This window comes from Rhineura floridana, chromosome 4 (assembly GCF_030035675.1).
Source record: "Rhineura floridana isolate rRhiFlo1 chromosome 4, rRhiFlo1.hap2, whole genome shotgun sequence".
Classification (NCBI taxonomy): Eukaryota; Metazoa; Chordata; class Lepidosauria; order Squamata; family Rhineuridae; genus Rhineura; species Rhineura floridana.
In genome coordinates, this window is record NC_084483.1 from 15,391,725 (window position 1) to 15,407,627 (window position 15,903).

At 41.1% G+C, this 15,903-nt stretch overlaps 1 protein-coding gene across 4 annotated transcripts in view; it reads left to right on the plus strand.

Moving 5' to 3' along the window:
* Positions 1-15,903, plus strand: part of SNAP25 (synaptosome associated protein 25) — an 89,198-nt gene that overhangs the window by 48,019 nt on the left and 25,276 nt on the right. For all 4 annotated transcript variants that reach the window (XM_061626174.1, XM_061626173.1, XM_061626175.1 and 1 more), the window contains exons 2-3: positions 9,051-9,187; positions 10,758-10,799. In XM_061626174.1, the coding sequence (XP_061482158.1) occupies positions 9,116-9,187; positions 10,758-10,799 (114 nt within the window). In that variant the 5' untranslated portion in view covers positions 9,051-9,115. The remainder of the gene's footprint in view (positions 1-9,050; positions 9,188-10,757; positions 10,800-15,903) is intronic.

Consider the following 15,903-nt stretch of genomic DNA (forward strand, 5'->3'; position numbering starts at 1 on the left):
GGTATTTTGCAGCATTTTCTCTCTTTCTCTGTCTACCTCCCTCCCTCCCTCCCTCCCTCCCTCCCTCCCTCTCTCTCTCTCTCTCTCTCTCTCTCTCTCTCTCTCTGTCTGTCTGTCTATCTATCTATCTATCTAAAAGAATGGATGAATATATCAATTTCAGTTTCTTTCAGTTTCTCAGTTTTCCAGTCTTCAGTTCTTCACATTTCCACATCAGTTTCCACATTAGTTTGTGGTGATTTTTTTTAAAAAATAGTCCTCATCAGCATTTTAGTGTAAATTTCTAATACATATTTGCAAGCAATTTCCCCTGTATGGTGCAATTTTGTATGTTCTTTATACATGCATCTTATGCACACTTTAGTATATGCATTTTTGTGCACATTATTTGACTGAAGCACTATATTGCAAAATTCAAAGAACAGCAGATTTTGAAGGATGCCTGTTTTTTGGTTTGCGTATTAATTCAGGAAGCGAGAATTAGGTATGTTTGCCTTTAAATGAAAACTGAGCTGAATTTCTCCCCCATCCCTAGATATAGTGCATGGCTCAATGAGATTGCTTCCACATTTATTGGAAGCACACTTCCACTTACATTAGTATTGCTCTATTTTTAAAAATGTTTTAAATAAATAAATAAAGTTTATAATCTCTGTCTGTCTGTCTGTCTGTCTGTCTGTCTATCTATCTATCTATCTATCTATCTATCTATCTATCTATCTATCTATTTATGCGTGGAGATGAGTGAAACCAAGGAATGAAATTTTAAAAGGGGTAGGCCTAGAAGTGGGCATTGTGAGAGCAGGGGCACAGGATATAAATTCAGAAGAGCAAAATTACCACAGGCCAAACCACAAGTGCCAAAGACACTTGAAGAGAGACACTGCTTACAAGTGCCTGTACGCTAATGCTAGGAGCCTCCGAACCAAGATGGGAGAACTGGAGTGCTTGGTCTTAGAGGAGAGCATTGATATAGTGAGCATAACGGAGACCTGGTGGAATGGAGAAAACCAATGGGATACGGTTATCCCTGGATATAAACTATATCGGAAGGACAGGGAAGGACGTATTGGTGGCGGAGTCGCTCTATACGTGAAAGAAGGCATTGAATCCAGCAAGCTCGAAACCCCAAAAGAGGCAGACTCCTCCACAGAATCGTTGTGGGTGGTGATACCATGCCCCAGGAGGGACTTAATACTGGGAATGATCTATCGTCCCCCTGATCAAAATGCTCAGGGAGACCTTGAGATGAGATATGAAATTGAGGAAGCATCCAAACTAGGAAATGTGGTAGTAATGGGTGACTTCAACTACCCAGACATAGACTGGCCGCATATGTGTTCCAGTCATGACAAAGAAGCAAAGTTTCTAGATATTCTAAATGACTATTCGCTAGACCAGTTGGTCATGGAACCGACCAGAGGGACGGCAACCCTGGACTTAATCCTCAGTGGGGACCGGGACCTGGTGCGAGATGTAAGTGTTGTTGAACCGATTGGGAGCAGTGACCACAGTGCTATTAAATTAAACATACATGTAAATGGCCAATTGCCAAGAAAATCCAACACAGTCACATTTGACTTCAAAAGAGGAAACTTCGCAAAAATGAGGGGATTGGTAAAAAGAAAGCTGAAAAACAAAGTCCAGAGGGTCACATCACTCGACAATGCTTGGAAGTTGTTTAAAAACACTATATTAGAAGCTCAACTGGAGTGCATACCACAGATCAGAAAAGGTACCGCCAGGGCCGAGAAGATGCCAGCATGGTTAACGAGCAAAGTCAAGGAAGCTCTTAGAGGCAAAAAGTCTTCCTTCAGAAAATGGAAGTCTTGTCCGAATGAAGAAAATAAAAAAGAACACAAACTCTGGCAAAAGAAATGCAAGAAGACAATAAGGGATGCTAAAAAAGAATTTGAGGAGCACATTGCTAAGAACATAAAAACCAACAACAAAAAATTCTATAAATACATTCAAAGCAGGAGACCATCTAGGGAGGCGATTGGACCCTTGGATGATAAGGGAGTCAAAGGTGTACTAAAGAACGATAAGGAGATTGCAGAGAAGCTAAATGAATTCTTTGCATCTGTCTTCACAGTGGAAGATATAGGGCAGATCCCTGAACCTGAACTAACATTTGCAGGAAGGGATTCTGAGGAACTGAGACAAATAGTGGTAACGAGAGAGGAAGTTCTAGGCTTAATGGACAATATAAAAACTGACAAATCACTGGGCCCGGATGGCATCCACCCGAGAGTTCTCAAAGAACTCAAATGTGAAATTGCTGATCTGCTAACTAAAATATGTAACTTGTCCCTCGGGTCCTCCTCCGTGCCTGAGGACTGGAAAGTTAGCTTAACTTCTGTCCCTGGAAAACTGGTAGAAAGTATTATTAAAGCTAGATTAACTAAGCACATAGAAGAACAAGCCTTGCTGAAGCAGAGCCAGCATGGCTTCTGCAAGGGAAAGTCCTGTCTCAGTAACCTATTAGAATTCTTTGAGAGTGTCAACAAGCATATAGATAGAGGTGATCCAGTGGACATAGTGTACTTAGACTTTCAAAAAGCGTTTGACAAGGTACCTCACCAAAGACTTCTGAGGAAGCTTAGCAGTCATGGAATAAGAGGAGAGGTCCTCTTGTGGATAAGGAATTGGTTAAGAAGCAGAAAGCAGAGAGTAGGAATAAACGGACAGTTCTCCCAATGGAGGGCTGTAGAAAGTGGAGTCCCTCAAGGATCGGTATTGGGACCTGTACTTTTCAACTTGTTCATTAATGACCTAGAATTAGGAGTGAGCAGTGAAGTGGCCAAGTTTGCTGATGACACTAAATTGTTCAGGGTTGTTAAAACAAAAAGGGATTGTGAAGAGCTCCAAAAAGATCTCTCCAAACTGAGTGAATGGGCGGGAAAATGGCAAATGCAATTCAATATAAACAAGTGTCAAATTATGCATATTGGAGCAAAAAATCTGAATTTCACATATACGCTCATGGGGTCTGAACTGGTGGTGACCGACCAGGAGAGAGACCTCGGGGTTGTAGTGGACAGCACGATGAAAATGTCGACCCAGTGTGCGGCAGCTGTGAAAAAGGCAAATTCCATGCTAGCGATAATTAGGAAAGGTATTGAAAATAAAACAGCCGATATCATAATGCCGTTGTATAAATCTATGGTGCGGCCGCATTTGGAATACTGTGTACAGTTCTGGTCACCTCATCTCAAAAAGGATATTATAGAGTTGGAAAAGGTTCAGAAGAGGGCAACCAGAATGATCAAGGGGATGGAGCGACTCCCTTACGAGGAAAGGTTGCAGCATTTGGGGCTTTTTAGTTTAGAGAAAAGGCGGATCAGAGGAGACATGATAGAAGTGTATAAAATTATGCATGGCATTGAGAAAGTGGATAGAGAAAAGTTCTTCTCCCTCTCTCATAATACTAGAACTCGTGGACATTCAAAGAAGCTGAATGTTGGAAGATTCAGGACAGACAAAAGGAAGTACTTCTTTACTCAGTGCATAGTTAAACTATGGAATTTGCTCCCACAAGATGCAGTAATGGCCACCAGCTTAGACGGCTTTAAAAGAAGATTAGACAAATTCATGGAGGACAGGGCTATCAATGGGTACTAGCCGTGATGGCTGTGCTGTGCCACCCTAGTCAGAGGCAGCATGCTTCTGAAAACCAGTTGCCGGAAGCCTCAGGAGGGGAGAGTGTTCTTGCACTCGGGTCCTGCTTGCGGGCTTCCCCCAGGCACCTGGTTGGCCACTGTGAGAACAGGATGCTGGACTAGATGGGCCACTGGCCTGATCCAGCAGGCTCTTCTTATGTTCTTATGTTATCTATCTGTCAATCTATCTATCCAGCTATCTATCATATCTGTACTTAAAAAATGTTCATTTCATTTTTCACAAACAGCCCCTAAAAGCCACAGTGTAGAGAAGGTATCTATGGGGAGTTTGAATGGCTTTCCTCATTAGCCCTAATCAAGAATCCTTATTCATCCTAAGTCTTTGGGATGCAGAAAGAGTTGCCTTTGTTTGCCTTAACCAATTCTTCATCAAGAATCTGAATTGTGAGCAAAAGAGGGAAGAGGGCTGTAGGGTCCTAAACAGCACAGCTGCAGGACAAATGTGGCTAGAGTTCTCTGCAATAGTGCACTTAGCATGATGGTTAATCCAGCCCTACTATTTAGTATCATCTTGATACTGCAAAATATAGCTGCTGGGGTGCTTAGTGTAACCCCCAACTTTTCATATGTGAAACTGGCATTAAAGATCTGCACTGGCTTCCGCATTAGCTATCTAGCCAAGTTCAAGGTTTTGTTGTTGACAGTCAAAGCCCCAAACAACTTGGGACGAGGATACATAGCAGACCATGCCCCATGATACATACCTGGCGAATCTTTAAGATCCTCTAAGGAGACCCTGCTGATCATTTCATGACCAATGAATTATAACTTGATGACAATGCGGATGTTGGCCTTCTCAGTAATAGCACCCACTTTCTGTAATACCTTCCATCAGGTAACTTGTAGGCAGAGATAGTAATGACCTTTAAATGCCTCTTTAAAATGTAGATATTTACCCAAGATTTTCTGGACTCTTATCACTTCAATTTTTTTTTGTACACTGCTCAGTTTATTTGCGATATATAGTCAGTTTTTTTCTTGTTTATATCTAATTTTTCAGAATTTTTACTGAATATTGTTGTATTTTTATTATTTTTTATTTTGATGTGAACCTCTCTTAAGTGGTATAGTTGTTTTCATAAATGCCAGCTGCCAGTCGCTCCTGGGACCCTCACCTCCCTTCTCTTCACCTTCTCTTCCTATGAGAGATAAAAGATCATAGATATCTGCTAGCTGGGTTTTTGTGTGGTCAGTGCTAATTGGATTTGTATCTGACATATCTGCTTAAATGTGTATGTATGCTTTATTTCTTTATAAATGTATTTCTATATGGCTATATCATAAAATATCAGAGCGGTGTACAATGGTAAAACATAAAACACCATTAAAAGCAACACAAATATTGTTTTCAAGGACACTAGTTTAAAACGTATACCTCTGCAATTATTACACAGATTTTTCACGCTGCTTGTCCTACCCACCCATCCACCCATCCATCATCTATCCATCCATCCATCCATCCATCCATCCATCCATCCATCCATCCATCCATCCATCCATCCATCCATCCATCCATCCATCCATCCATCCATCCATCATCTATCATCTATCTTATCATCTATCAATCTATCTATCTATCAATCATCTATCTATCTAATCATCTAATTTCATTTATATCCTTCCCTTCCCCCCAGTAGGAGCCCAGGGTGGCAAACAAATAAGAACTTTCTACATAAGAACTAACAGAGAAAACACCACATATTTACAGGCAAGCTCCTATTATCAATTAGAGTGCACTTTTCACTAGAGACTTACAAATGCAGTGTGGACAATGGATAAAAAGGGTAGAAATCAATAATGCCAACATTTCCAGGGACATCTCAATGGCCTCACTTAACATGTATGGAGATAGCTAGAATTTCAACTGGTAGAGATGGATATGATGGAGACCCCTCTTTTTGGTTCCATATCGGGACCCCAGCTTTCTGTAAATTAAAAACTGATCCTTGGACTTCCATCAGAATACAATAAGTTATTTTCCAAGAAACAGCAGTGGTCAAGAGCTGTGTGAAATGCTTGCCCTTTCCATCACAGCACACTTCCTTCCCAGCGAATGGACGCAGAGCTAAACAGTGATTTTAAGGGACATCTATGACTTGTGAGACCATTCTACCTTTCCTGTTCCACTTGTCTTTAGAGATGTACAATACACTCAGACTGGTCAACTTCTCCATTGTCTAGTTTAAAATGCTCAAGTGACTCTCAGCCAAGAGTCCTGAAGCAGAAGTGTCCTTTGAAAAAGAAAGGCTTTTCCTATGAGATCCCAACATCCTGGGGAAAATGCTGGCAGGATGGGTACCTGGGTCATAACTGAGAGAGAAAGCACTGGGGTGGTGAGGATGGGGTGTGGGGTGGCAGCAACAATGAAGCTTCAGATTTTGAGCATTTGGGAGAGGAGTTTGAGGGTTGATGGGCTCATGTCTGTTTTAGACTTGGGTCCTCAGAATTCCTGAGGTTCGATTCCAAGACAAGTTTGAAAGAACTCTCATGCCATCTCAAGTCTAGCTTACTACGTGGTTTAAGTGACCCCAGCTTAGAAATCAGAAGAGAATGGAGAGTGCTGTCCTATGCTCCTTTTCCTATATAATGCAAATGAATAATACCAAGAGGAGTAAGGTGCGTCACTTGCCATGTCTTAACAATCCTTACAACAGCTTGATAAGGAACTTTATTGATCCTATGTTGCAAATGGGGTGAGAGGTGGGAGACAGTGGCTTGTCTGAAGTCTTGAGTATGCTTGTGACTGAGATGACATTTGCACCAGAAATTTCGAGGTCACAACTCACACTCTAAACAGCTGGTCTCCTACCCCACCTATCCCAGAAAGTTTGGTCCACCTTAAATACTATAAAGTATGACAGTTTGTCTTCAGCCTTTACAAAAGATAAGTGTGCTCCATTAGTTTACAGCGAATGTGAAATTTCATCATTTGGGTTTTATGGGACCTCTCATTCTGTGTCACAGGAAAAAGTAAAACATTCTTGATGCTTCAATGTGAAATGGGATGGGAAAGATTATTCACTGTACAACACCCATGATTAAAAGGCAACATGTTATGGAAACTTCAGCTTTGTTAGCCTGGGAATGATGTTCAAGAAATTTGTTCAGTTCATATTCCAGTATGAATTGACCTGATCCGCACTTCCTGGATGAATGTGTGGATGGAATGTAGTTGTCCATTGGACTTTGCACTTCCCAGAATAATGGTGGGAAGATCCCTTTAAAACTTACTGCTTCGAGGTGGGCTACCCCCATTAACTTTATGTGAACGTAAGAGCCACTCAAAATGGCTAGCCCAGATGCTGCAGCAGCTTCTCGGAGCAATGGGGACATGATGACATGCTGGTGCCACTCCCAAGGACATAGTGCAGGCATGCCCATCTTTTTTTTCCTGTACAATGTCCCTGGAAAGGACATCCCAGCATCACATCCTGTCGCTCCTAGGCAGGCCTTGGACCACCTCATAATGCTGTACATATGGACTGGGTTTTTCTAAAAATCTGCACAATAATATGGAAATGATATGAAACTTCGACATGACCGCATGTGAAACTGACATGGGGCAGGAATAGACTGATCTGTCCATCACAAGTTGTCCTTGAGGAGACGCAACAGAGAATGACATGTTCCCACACATTTCTTTGTTCAATGGAGAAAGCTTTCCTGTGGACAAGGTCTTTTTTTGCAAAATACATTGGACCAGACCCAGCCCACAGTTTGGGGCATTAGAACAGTTAGGGCTTGGTAATACATAGAAATGGTTATTTCAATTCTGTCACCAACTATGGAGAAAGTTTTGACTGTTTGGGGTAGAATCAGAGCTTGGAAGATTAGTTTTAAAAAGTAATAAATTACAGTTACAATTACATGGTCCCAAAAAGTAGTAATTACCATTACCATTACAATTGCTCTGAAAGTAACTGGTTACTTTTTCTCAAAAGTAATCACTACAATTACATTTTGGTTACTTTTTAAAAAAAACAAATGCCTACAAGGTGCCGGCCTTGGCTGCTGCACATCTAAGTAGCCTAAAACAACATTAAAAATAAACACACACATATAGAAGTAGTAGAATAATTCTTTTTATCCATAAGAGAGCAATGGTGGTCTCTCTGCTGGTAAGGGAGGTGGGGAGGGAGGCAGAGGCCACTACTCAGATCTTTGCACGTCAAACTAATTGCACAGCCCTCCACAGCCAGCAAGCATAATCTCTGTCACTTAACCACCTCCCGGACCCTCCCCAGCCACCAACTAAGGGACACTCACCCAAGCAAACATTTTCCCCTGAGATGCAAAAAAGTTAAAATACTGCAAATGCAGCACAGTAGCCAGAGAGGGTGGTGGAGGCCACTTTGTGTGCCAAATGCAAACACAGTATTCACACACACACACACACACACACACACACACACACACACACACACACACACACACCTTGTGATCTTTCACCTCCACAGTTCTTTATCTCCATTCTGCTGCTGCCTCCTTCTTCTCCTTTATCCATGTTTTTGCCCTCCAGCTCCTTTTCCCCTCCACTCCATTCTTCACCACCACCATCCATTTTTTTAAACAATTGTTTTCTCCACTCCACCCCGTCTCACTCTCCGCCTCCTCCCTCGTCACCTCCTACCCACCCACAGAGCATGAAGGAAGAGCGATGCTGCACAGAAGCCCAGTTTGAGGGACATGATTTTCATTCACAAGTCAGAGGAGCAGAAGACTTCCCCTGCTCCCCCCCAAGTAATGCCCAAAAGTAATGCTGGAAACATTACAATTACTCCTCAAAAGTAATAAAATTACTCCTCGTTCTATTACAATCAAAATGTAAAGGAATTACCAACTCATTCCTCAAAAAAGTAATGAATTACAGTAACGAATTACTTCCAAGCTCTGGGTAGAATGCTTGTGTGAGATCTTTCCTCAGCAAATCTTCACTTTGCACTGGGTTTGTTGCTCAATAAAGGTTGACATGGTGTCTTTTGAAAACAGAAATGAATAAGTTCTTCTTCGTGATTGCACCAAGGAAGCAAACATTTGGATTCCTATTCAAGAAAGTGACTAATAGCCCAGAAATAGAACAACATCACCTTGGGAACAATCTATGACTATTCTCTGGCTCATAAGAATTGCCAGCCACAGTTGAATGACTTGACGGTGAGAGCAGTAATCTAAGAGTGTTTTTGAAAATACCTGGCATTGACGCACAAATCATCCAGAAACAATTTGTTGATCAGACCACTAATCCAATGGTGTTTTGAAAAGACTCACCATAACACACAAAAATCAAGAGTGCAGCATGTTTAATTTCACTTCACTGGGTTTATTCCTTTCTGTTTTTCTTTCTTTTCTTTTTTTTATGTGTTCCAGGCTTGCAGGGAGGACAAAGGAAACCCACTTGACCCTAAAGCCCTGCCAACACACTTGCAGCCAAAATGGCCGAAGATGCTGATATGCGCAATGAGTTGGAAGAAATGCAGCAGCGTGCTGACCAGATGACTGATGAGGTGAGAGAAATGTCACTGGAGCAGTAACAGAAAACCACAGGCTCCTCATGAGGTCTGCAGGCTAAGCCCCCCCCAAAAATAATATAGGATTTATCTATTTGGTCCTGTTTTCCTAGCTCTGTTGCCCCTGATCCTTTTAACTCAGTGGTGGGAAACCTGTGGCCCCCCAGATGTTGCTGGATTCCAACTCCCATCAGCCCCAGCCAGCACAGCCAATGGTCACGGATGATGGGAGCTGAAGTCCAGCAACATCTGGGGGGGGGCACAGCTTCTCTGCCTCATCTTAGTGTAAGAAGTTGGGTTTTGGACATGGGATCTTCTGCATGTAAATGCAAAAAGTGCAGAAGGGTAATTCCAAAGGGATTGGGATTCTGTCCAATAGGGAAGCTTTTCCCAGGTTTTTTGTTGGCTTTGTGAAGCCTTCATAATGGAAGGAAGAGTGTTTCTGACAACTTAAGTGACTTTTGTAATTCCTCCCCTCGAATATAACATACAGTGCAAAATGAGTCTCTGTCACTTTTGTTTATGCTTCTAGGGCAGGGAAGAGGAACCTGTGGCCCTCCAGATGTTGTTGGACTTCAGTTCCCATAGCTCCAGCCAGCATGGTCAGTGGTCAGGGATGCTGGGAGTTGGAGTTCAGCAACATCTGGAGGACTACAAGGTCCGCTTCCCTGTTCTAGGCTTTACCACTAACAGGACATCTAGTTAGCTATAGATAGATCTGTGGATAGATCTAATGATATTTCGTTTTCATCACCCCTCTTGAGCACTATTTGAGTGAGGGGGGATGAGGCATAAATTGTCTAAATACATAAACAAGGATGTACTGAGTTCTTATATGTCTTGTTGGAAGGTGAATTCCTTCCCATGGAATTTAGCCCATGATATGCCACCATCACCTAGAATCCTAACACTAAGCTATTTCTCATTGCTAGAACAAAAGATACTACTCTCGATCAGTCTCACTTCCAAACACTGAGAATTTTGGCTGTAAGGTTCTCGTTGCTTCCCCTGCTGAAAAGCTGGGTAAGAACCTTGCCCTGTTCAGCCACACCCAACCTGGAGCAGTCATAGTCTGTTGTGACCAATGTGGTGGGAACCCAATCAGAAGAGAGCTAGTGAGGCATAGTGGTTAGTGTTGGACTAGAACTCTGGTTCAAATCCCTGCTTAGCCACGACATTTACTGGCTGATTGTGGACCAGCCACAATCTCTTTGCCTAGCCACAGGGTTGTTGAAAGACCCAAGTGAGGGTGAGGGGGAAAGCATTATATAAATAAATTAAAATAAGACAGCTATCTTCTTTTTATTTGACTGTGTTCAACATGCTTACATTTTGCATATTTTCAAGCTGAAAACTGTTTAGCAATTGTAACTCTCTTTCTCTGTTTCTTCATTTGATTTTTGATTTTCAATTTGATTTAATTGACTGTTTTGTATTTTGTGTTTTGACATGTATCTGTATTATATTTTTGCTGTACGTTGCCTAGAGTGACAGGATTTTACCTGCCAGATAGGCGTCTAATAAATTTTAGATAATAATAATAATAATAATTTCATTTCCTTCTCAGTCACTCGAAAGCACCCGTCGTATGCTGCAGCTTGTTGAAGAGGTAAGGGGTTCTAGATTTATCTTTAGTGTTATCCTGAGAATGCTTCATGGCTTCCAGAAGCTGATCCATCTTGAAGCCCATGAAACAAGCAATGCTGAAGCTCACTAATCACTTCCTTGATTATCCAATCAATGTCACAACCTTTCTGATACACAAGTGTTTTTTTGTTTTCTAAAGCACTTAGACAGTTTAGGGTGAATCCACATGCTCATCCAGCATACATTAAGCCAGAGCTTCTCATGGGATGATGCCCTCCTCATCCATATAGGCACATGTGGAAGATGATTGTTGTCTGGTAACATACACAGCAACGTCACACAATGTAAAGTTAACTGCAACTGCTTTTTGGTGGTGTGGTAGAAGGAGTCTCCTACACGTGAACATATGTGCTTTTATCCTGATAAAGGGCAAGGTGGTTGCAAAGAAACACAGGTGGTGTGTTACGTGCTTGGTGGATGAACATAGAAAATGCATCCAGTGTTTCACTCTGTGACAAACGTTCTAGGAAAATAGGTGAAAATCCAGAATATTAACTTCAAATGCAGAGCTTGGAAAAGTTACTTTTTTGAACTACAGCTCCCATCAGCCCAATCCAGTGGCCATGCTGGCTGGGGCTGATGGGAGTTATAGTTTAAAAAGTAACTTTTCCAAGCTCTGGTCAAATGTAAAAGATATTAAATGAAAACAACCTCCTACTTTAAAATCAGTAGTGACATGCAAACCTTGTTTAGAGCTGTGGACACAAGTTCCCCAAAGATGATTAGGTTTAGTCTTAGAAATATTATTTTAAAAGAATAGAATGTCAGAATTGCAGCATGGCTATTGAAAACTCTTCCATTGTCATTCAGACTTGACACTCAGATGGCATTGTTACCTTTGGCATGTCTTAAATGGTTGTAACACAAGGAAAGAAGCTCTGTCTGTGTACCTTTTATTTATTAAATGTATATGCTGCCCTTCCTCCCAGAAGGAGCCATGGGCAGCAAACAAAAACACTAAAAGCACTTTAAAACATCTTAAAAGTCTTTAAAACATATTAAAACAAAACATATTTAAAACATCTTTAAAAGCAATTCCAGCACAAATGCAGACTGGGATAAGGTCTCTACTGAAAAGGCTTATTGAAAGAGGAAGGTCTTCAATAGGCGCCGAAAAGATAACAGAGATGATGCCTGTCTAATATTTAAGGGGAGGGAATTCCAAAGTGTAGGGCCCAAGCAATCAGGAGATCACTTTGTAAGCCCAGCTGGCTGACCAGCACATTATAAAATAATTATAAACAGTGGGTGTGGTTTATTTTTCTACAAGAAAAAGTGCAATGAAGTACAGAACAGAAGATTGGTGGATAGAAGTAAACTATTTTCTAACTGTTTTGCATTGCTTTATGGAATTGTAATGCTATATACAGTAGAGCCCCACTCATACGGCGGGTTACATTCCCTACCCCCACTGAAAAGCAAAAACCGCTGAAAAGCGGAACTCATTTAATAGAATGGAGCACGATGCCCGAAAACTGCCATAAAAGCGGAACAAGCGCCATATGCGTCTAATTGAGACCGCCGCATTAGCGAAGTGCCGTAAAGCGAAGCGCTGTAAAGTGAGGCCCTACTGTATGTTGTAAACTACCCGGAGTGGTATTTGTACACTAAAAAGGTAGGATATACATATTTTAGTTAATAAAAAACGTAATACTGAAATGAAACAAGCAATAATAATACTATATAGCCAACCTGGGTCCTCAGATGCCGCTGGACTTCAGCTCCTATTGTCTCTGGCCATTGGCCATGCTGGCTGGGGCTGATAGGAAATGGAGTCTAATGACATCTTGTGTACATTAAATGTTATTAAGATTGGATCAAGGACTAATATTTATAGCAAATTATCATTGCCAGTATGATGCTTAGGGCCAATTCACACAACTTCATTACATATTAGGCTTATTGGCAGTCAGGCCAACTGTTTTGTGTGTGGTGGTGTTGTTTCCATCACTCTGGGTATATGAAGTAGCCATCTGAACATTTCACTGCAGTGAACGTAGATCCCCATTTGCCACAGCCCTGCAAAGTTCCTTCACAAGTGCACAGGTATTGTATCACTAGAGTGGTCCACTGGGATCTGGGCTCATGTCAGAATGTGCAGCTGGCCACCCACGTTCAGATCCAGATTGATTTATTTCTCCCTTTTTTATTTGAAAAGTACAAAAGATATACAATATAAAGCATCAAGATATCATACTGATCATATATCCTGAAGAATAAGAGTCTAAGCAAATCATACCTGTTCAAAGCAAAAATAAAACATTGAAGAAAAGACAGTCAGTGGGTATACACATTAGACACATACATGCACACACACACACATATATATCAGTACTGTAATTTGAATAGGAGGCAAGCGTCAAAATTTTAAAAAGTGAAAACATCACATAAGGCTCCATATTATCTTGGAATTTTCCATTCCAGTATTTTATAAATCATCTTTCAATATATTTACTGGATGCATGTCCTTCTTTACCCCTCTTATAAAACAGTTTAGCTGTTAAAGCTGTTTTGCAAACCTTCTCATGCGACTGCATTTTAACTAAAAGCCAAGGAAATTTGTAATTAACAGCAATGACCTGCCCTCCTGCTGGTAGAAAAAGATGTTTATAGGTTCGAGATCTTCTTTGCTAACTATCCCTTTTAAATATCCAAGAAGGTTCTTTTTAGAAGTCATAAGAATTTGATATTCTAGTACAGGGGTGGGGAAACTCTGGTCTCCAGGCCAGTCATGACCAGGGGGTCCAATTTGGCCCACAAGGCCATTTTCCCCACCTGCCCCACCAAGCTGTCAAATCTGGCCTGTGGGGCAAATACTAAAAATGATCTTGCCTGTGGAGACAAAAAGGTTGTCTGCCTAGCATATCTGTAATTATACTGGGTATTTTTCACTAAAATATTTGCACCTGAAAGCAAAACCAAAATATATGCATGATATTTTCACACAGTGCATTATACCTCCAGCCCCTGTCTTCCTGAATGTTATAGGTTTTGTTCGGGTGCGTGGGGATTAGATACCACCTAAGCTGAATTTTGTGGAAATTTTCCTGAAGATTTACATGAATTATATTTTTAACAGATGATTGTATCTTCAAGTTCAGTCTTCTGTAGTTATTGATTCTCCTACATTTCATTCCCATTTATGTTCAAAGCTGAAAGTAAATTTCTCTAAATTCTGAAGAAACTTGTACTATTTATCAACCAAGCCCTGGCTGTAGATGTAATCAGTACATTTTGTTATGTATAAATCTGTAAAACATAAATGTTGAAATTAGGTTCTTAATTTGTAGATATTGGAAGACCAGGGGCTGTCCTCCCATTATATTATATGTCCACCCTGGGTTCCTACTGGGAGGAAGGGCAAATATATATCTAATAAATAAATAAATATCACTAATGATTATGCCAGTCCAAAAAAATCCCTTGACACCATGTGCATATTAAATAGTTCTTTATAAAATAAGGAGGTGAATAGTCTGGGACTCAGTTTATTCTTTAATTTAAATCAGACATCTTGGGGTGTTGTTTTTTTTACTATTAGTGTTAAGAAGTTACCTGTTTTGTTTCTTTGCTTGTTTTGTTATGGTACTATAGAATATCTGCTAGTGGAAATCCAGGTTGCTGCTGCTGCTGCTAATTAGTTGCCTTTTTCCCCAAAAAGAAACTCAAAGTGACTTACAACATTAAAAACCTCATACACATAAAAACAATAATAAAAACATCCTAAAATATACATGAAATACATAAAAACAATATCCAACTCCCCATCTGACTAAAAACAAATAGAAAATTAAACTTCAAAGGCCTGAATGAAGAAAAATGTTTTTACCTGGAGCCTAAAAACAGGTTATTATGGTGCCAGGCGTGCCTCTCTGGGGAGAGCATTCCACAATGGGAAGCCACCACTGAGAAGGTTGCTTATTGCCCTTTCTCCAAATTGTCATGTGTGTCCTGATCAATGAAATCCCACCACTAAAGATAGGTGATGACCCAAACAAGAGGAAAATCAGTCGTTCTGGATTCCTGGCAGGCAGGCAGGCAGGCAGGCAAGGCGAGGCAAGATCAGCACCTTGGAGAGGGACCAAGGTATGAGGTTCAGGACCATGGTTAGTGATCTGCAGTTGAGACTATTTTACAAATCATCTCAGGAGCAACTGGCAGATATTTACAGCCTTGGTTTGGTATTTATTCATTGGAGGCCCCACTCCCTCAAAACTACATTTGGCCAATAAAGGGACCAGAGCCTTTCTCTGCAGCCATTGGCTTCTTCTAGGCCCCAGGGTTCCAAGCTATGGAGATGTCTCCTCAGGGCTCTCTTATTCCTGCAAGGAGTCTGCAGAGCTATCATTGGGGCTGGTGGCAGAGGTTTTTCCTTGAGATTTAGGGGAAGAGATGTAGGTTCTGGTGTTCATGGCTCCATGTGGGACAGACCAGGGAGTAGATCCATCTCCTTCACTCTTCCTCCAAGGATTTCTGGTCTAGGGCCATGACAATGTGAATCATGGCTTCTGTTAGAGCACATGATGATATGGTATATTATGCTGAATCGTTTTATCTGGCCTATCCAATATTATCTGACTCACATTGACTCTCTAGTGGGGGGTTCTTCACATCCCCTTCACATCCCTACTGACCAAACTGAGAACTGAACCTGGGACTTTCTGTGTACAAAAAGTGAAGGCAACTGTCATTTTAAGAAGAGGTTAAAACAATGGTTTGGATTCTTCTGCAGCATTGTTGATTCCGCTGAGCCTTGTCTTTGACCCAACCCTTGATTGTAAATAATCTTTTCAGGAGTTGGGAATCCTGTAGAGAGAGGTAATGTGTCTTATCTGCCTCTTGTGTTTCTAGCAGGTGCAATATCTTTATAGACTAGTTAAAACTCAGATCTTTTACTGTGCTCAAATAGTATTTCTTAAATCTTCTGTGCATAGCACCACAAGAAACTTCCCAAATAAGCCCTCATTATGCTCCAGGTAAATGCAGGGAAAGGCAGCTCAGAAAGGGTATTAAGTTTCTTGATGTACCACTGCAATGTTAAATCTCTGTACTTCATCCCTTCAACA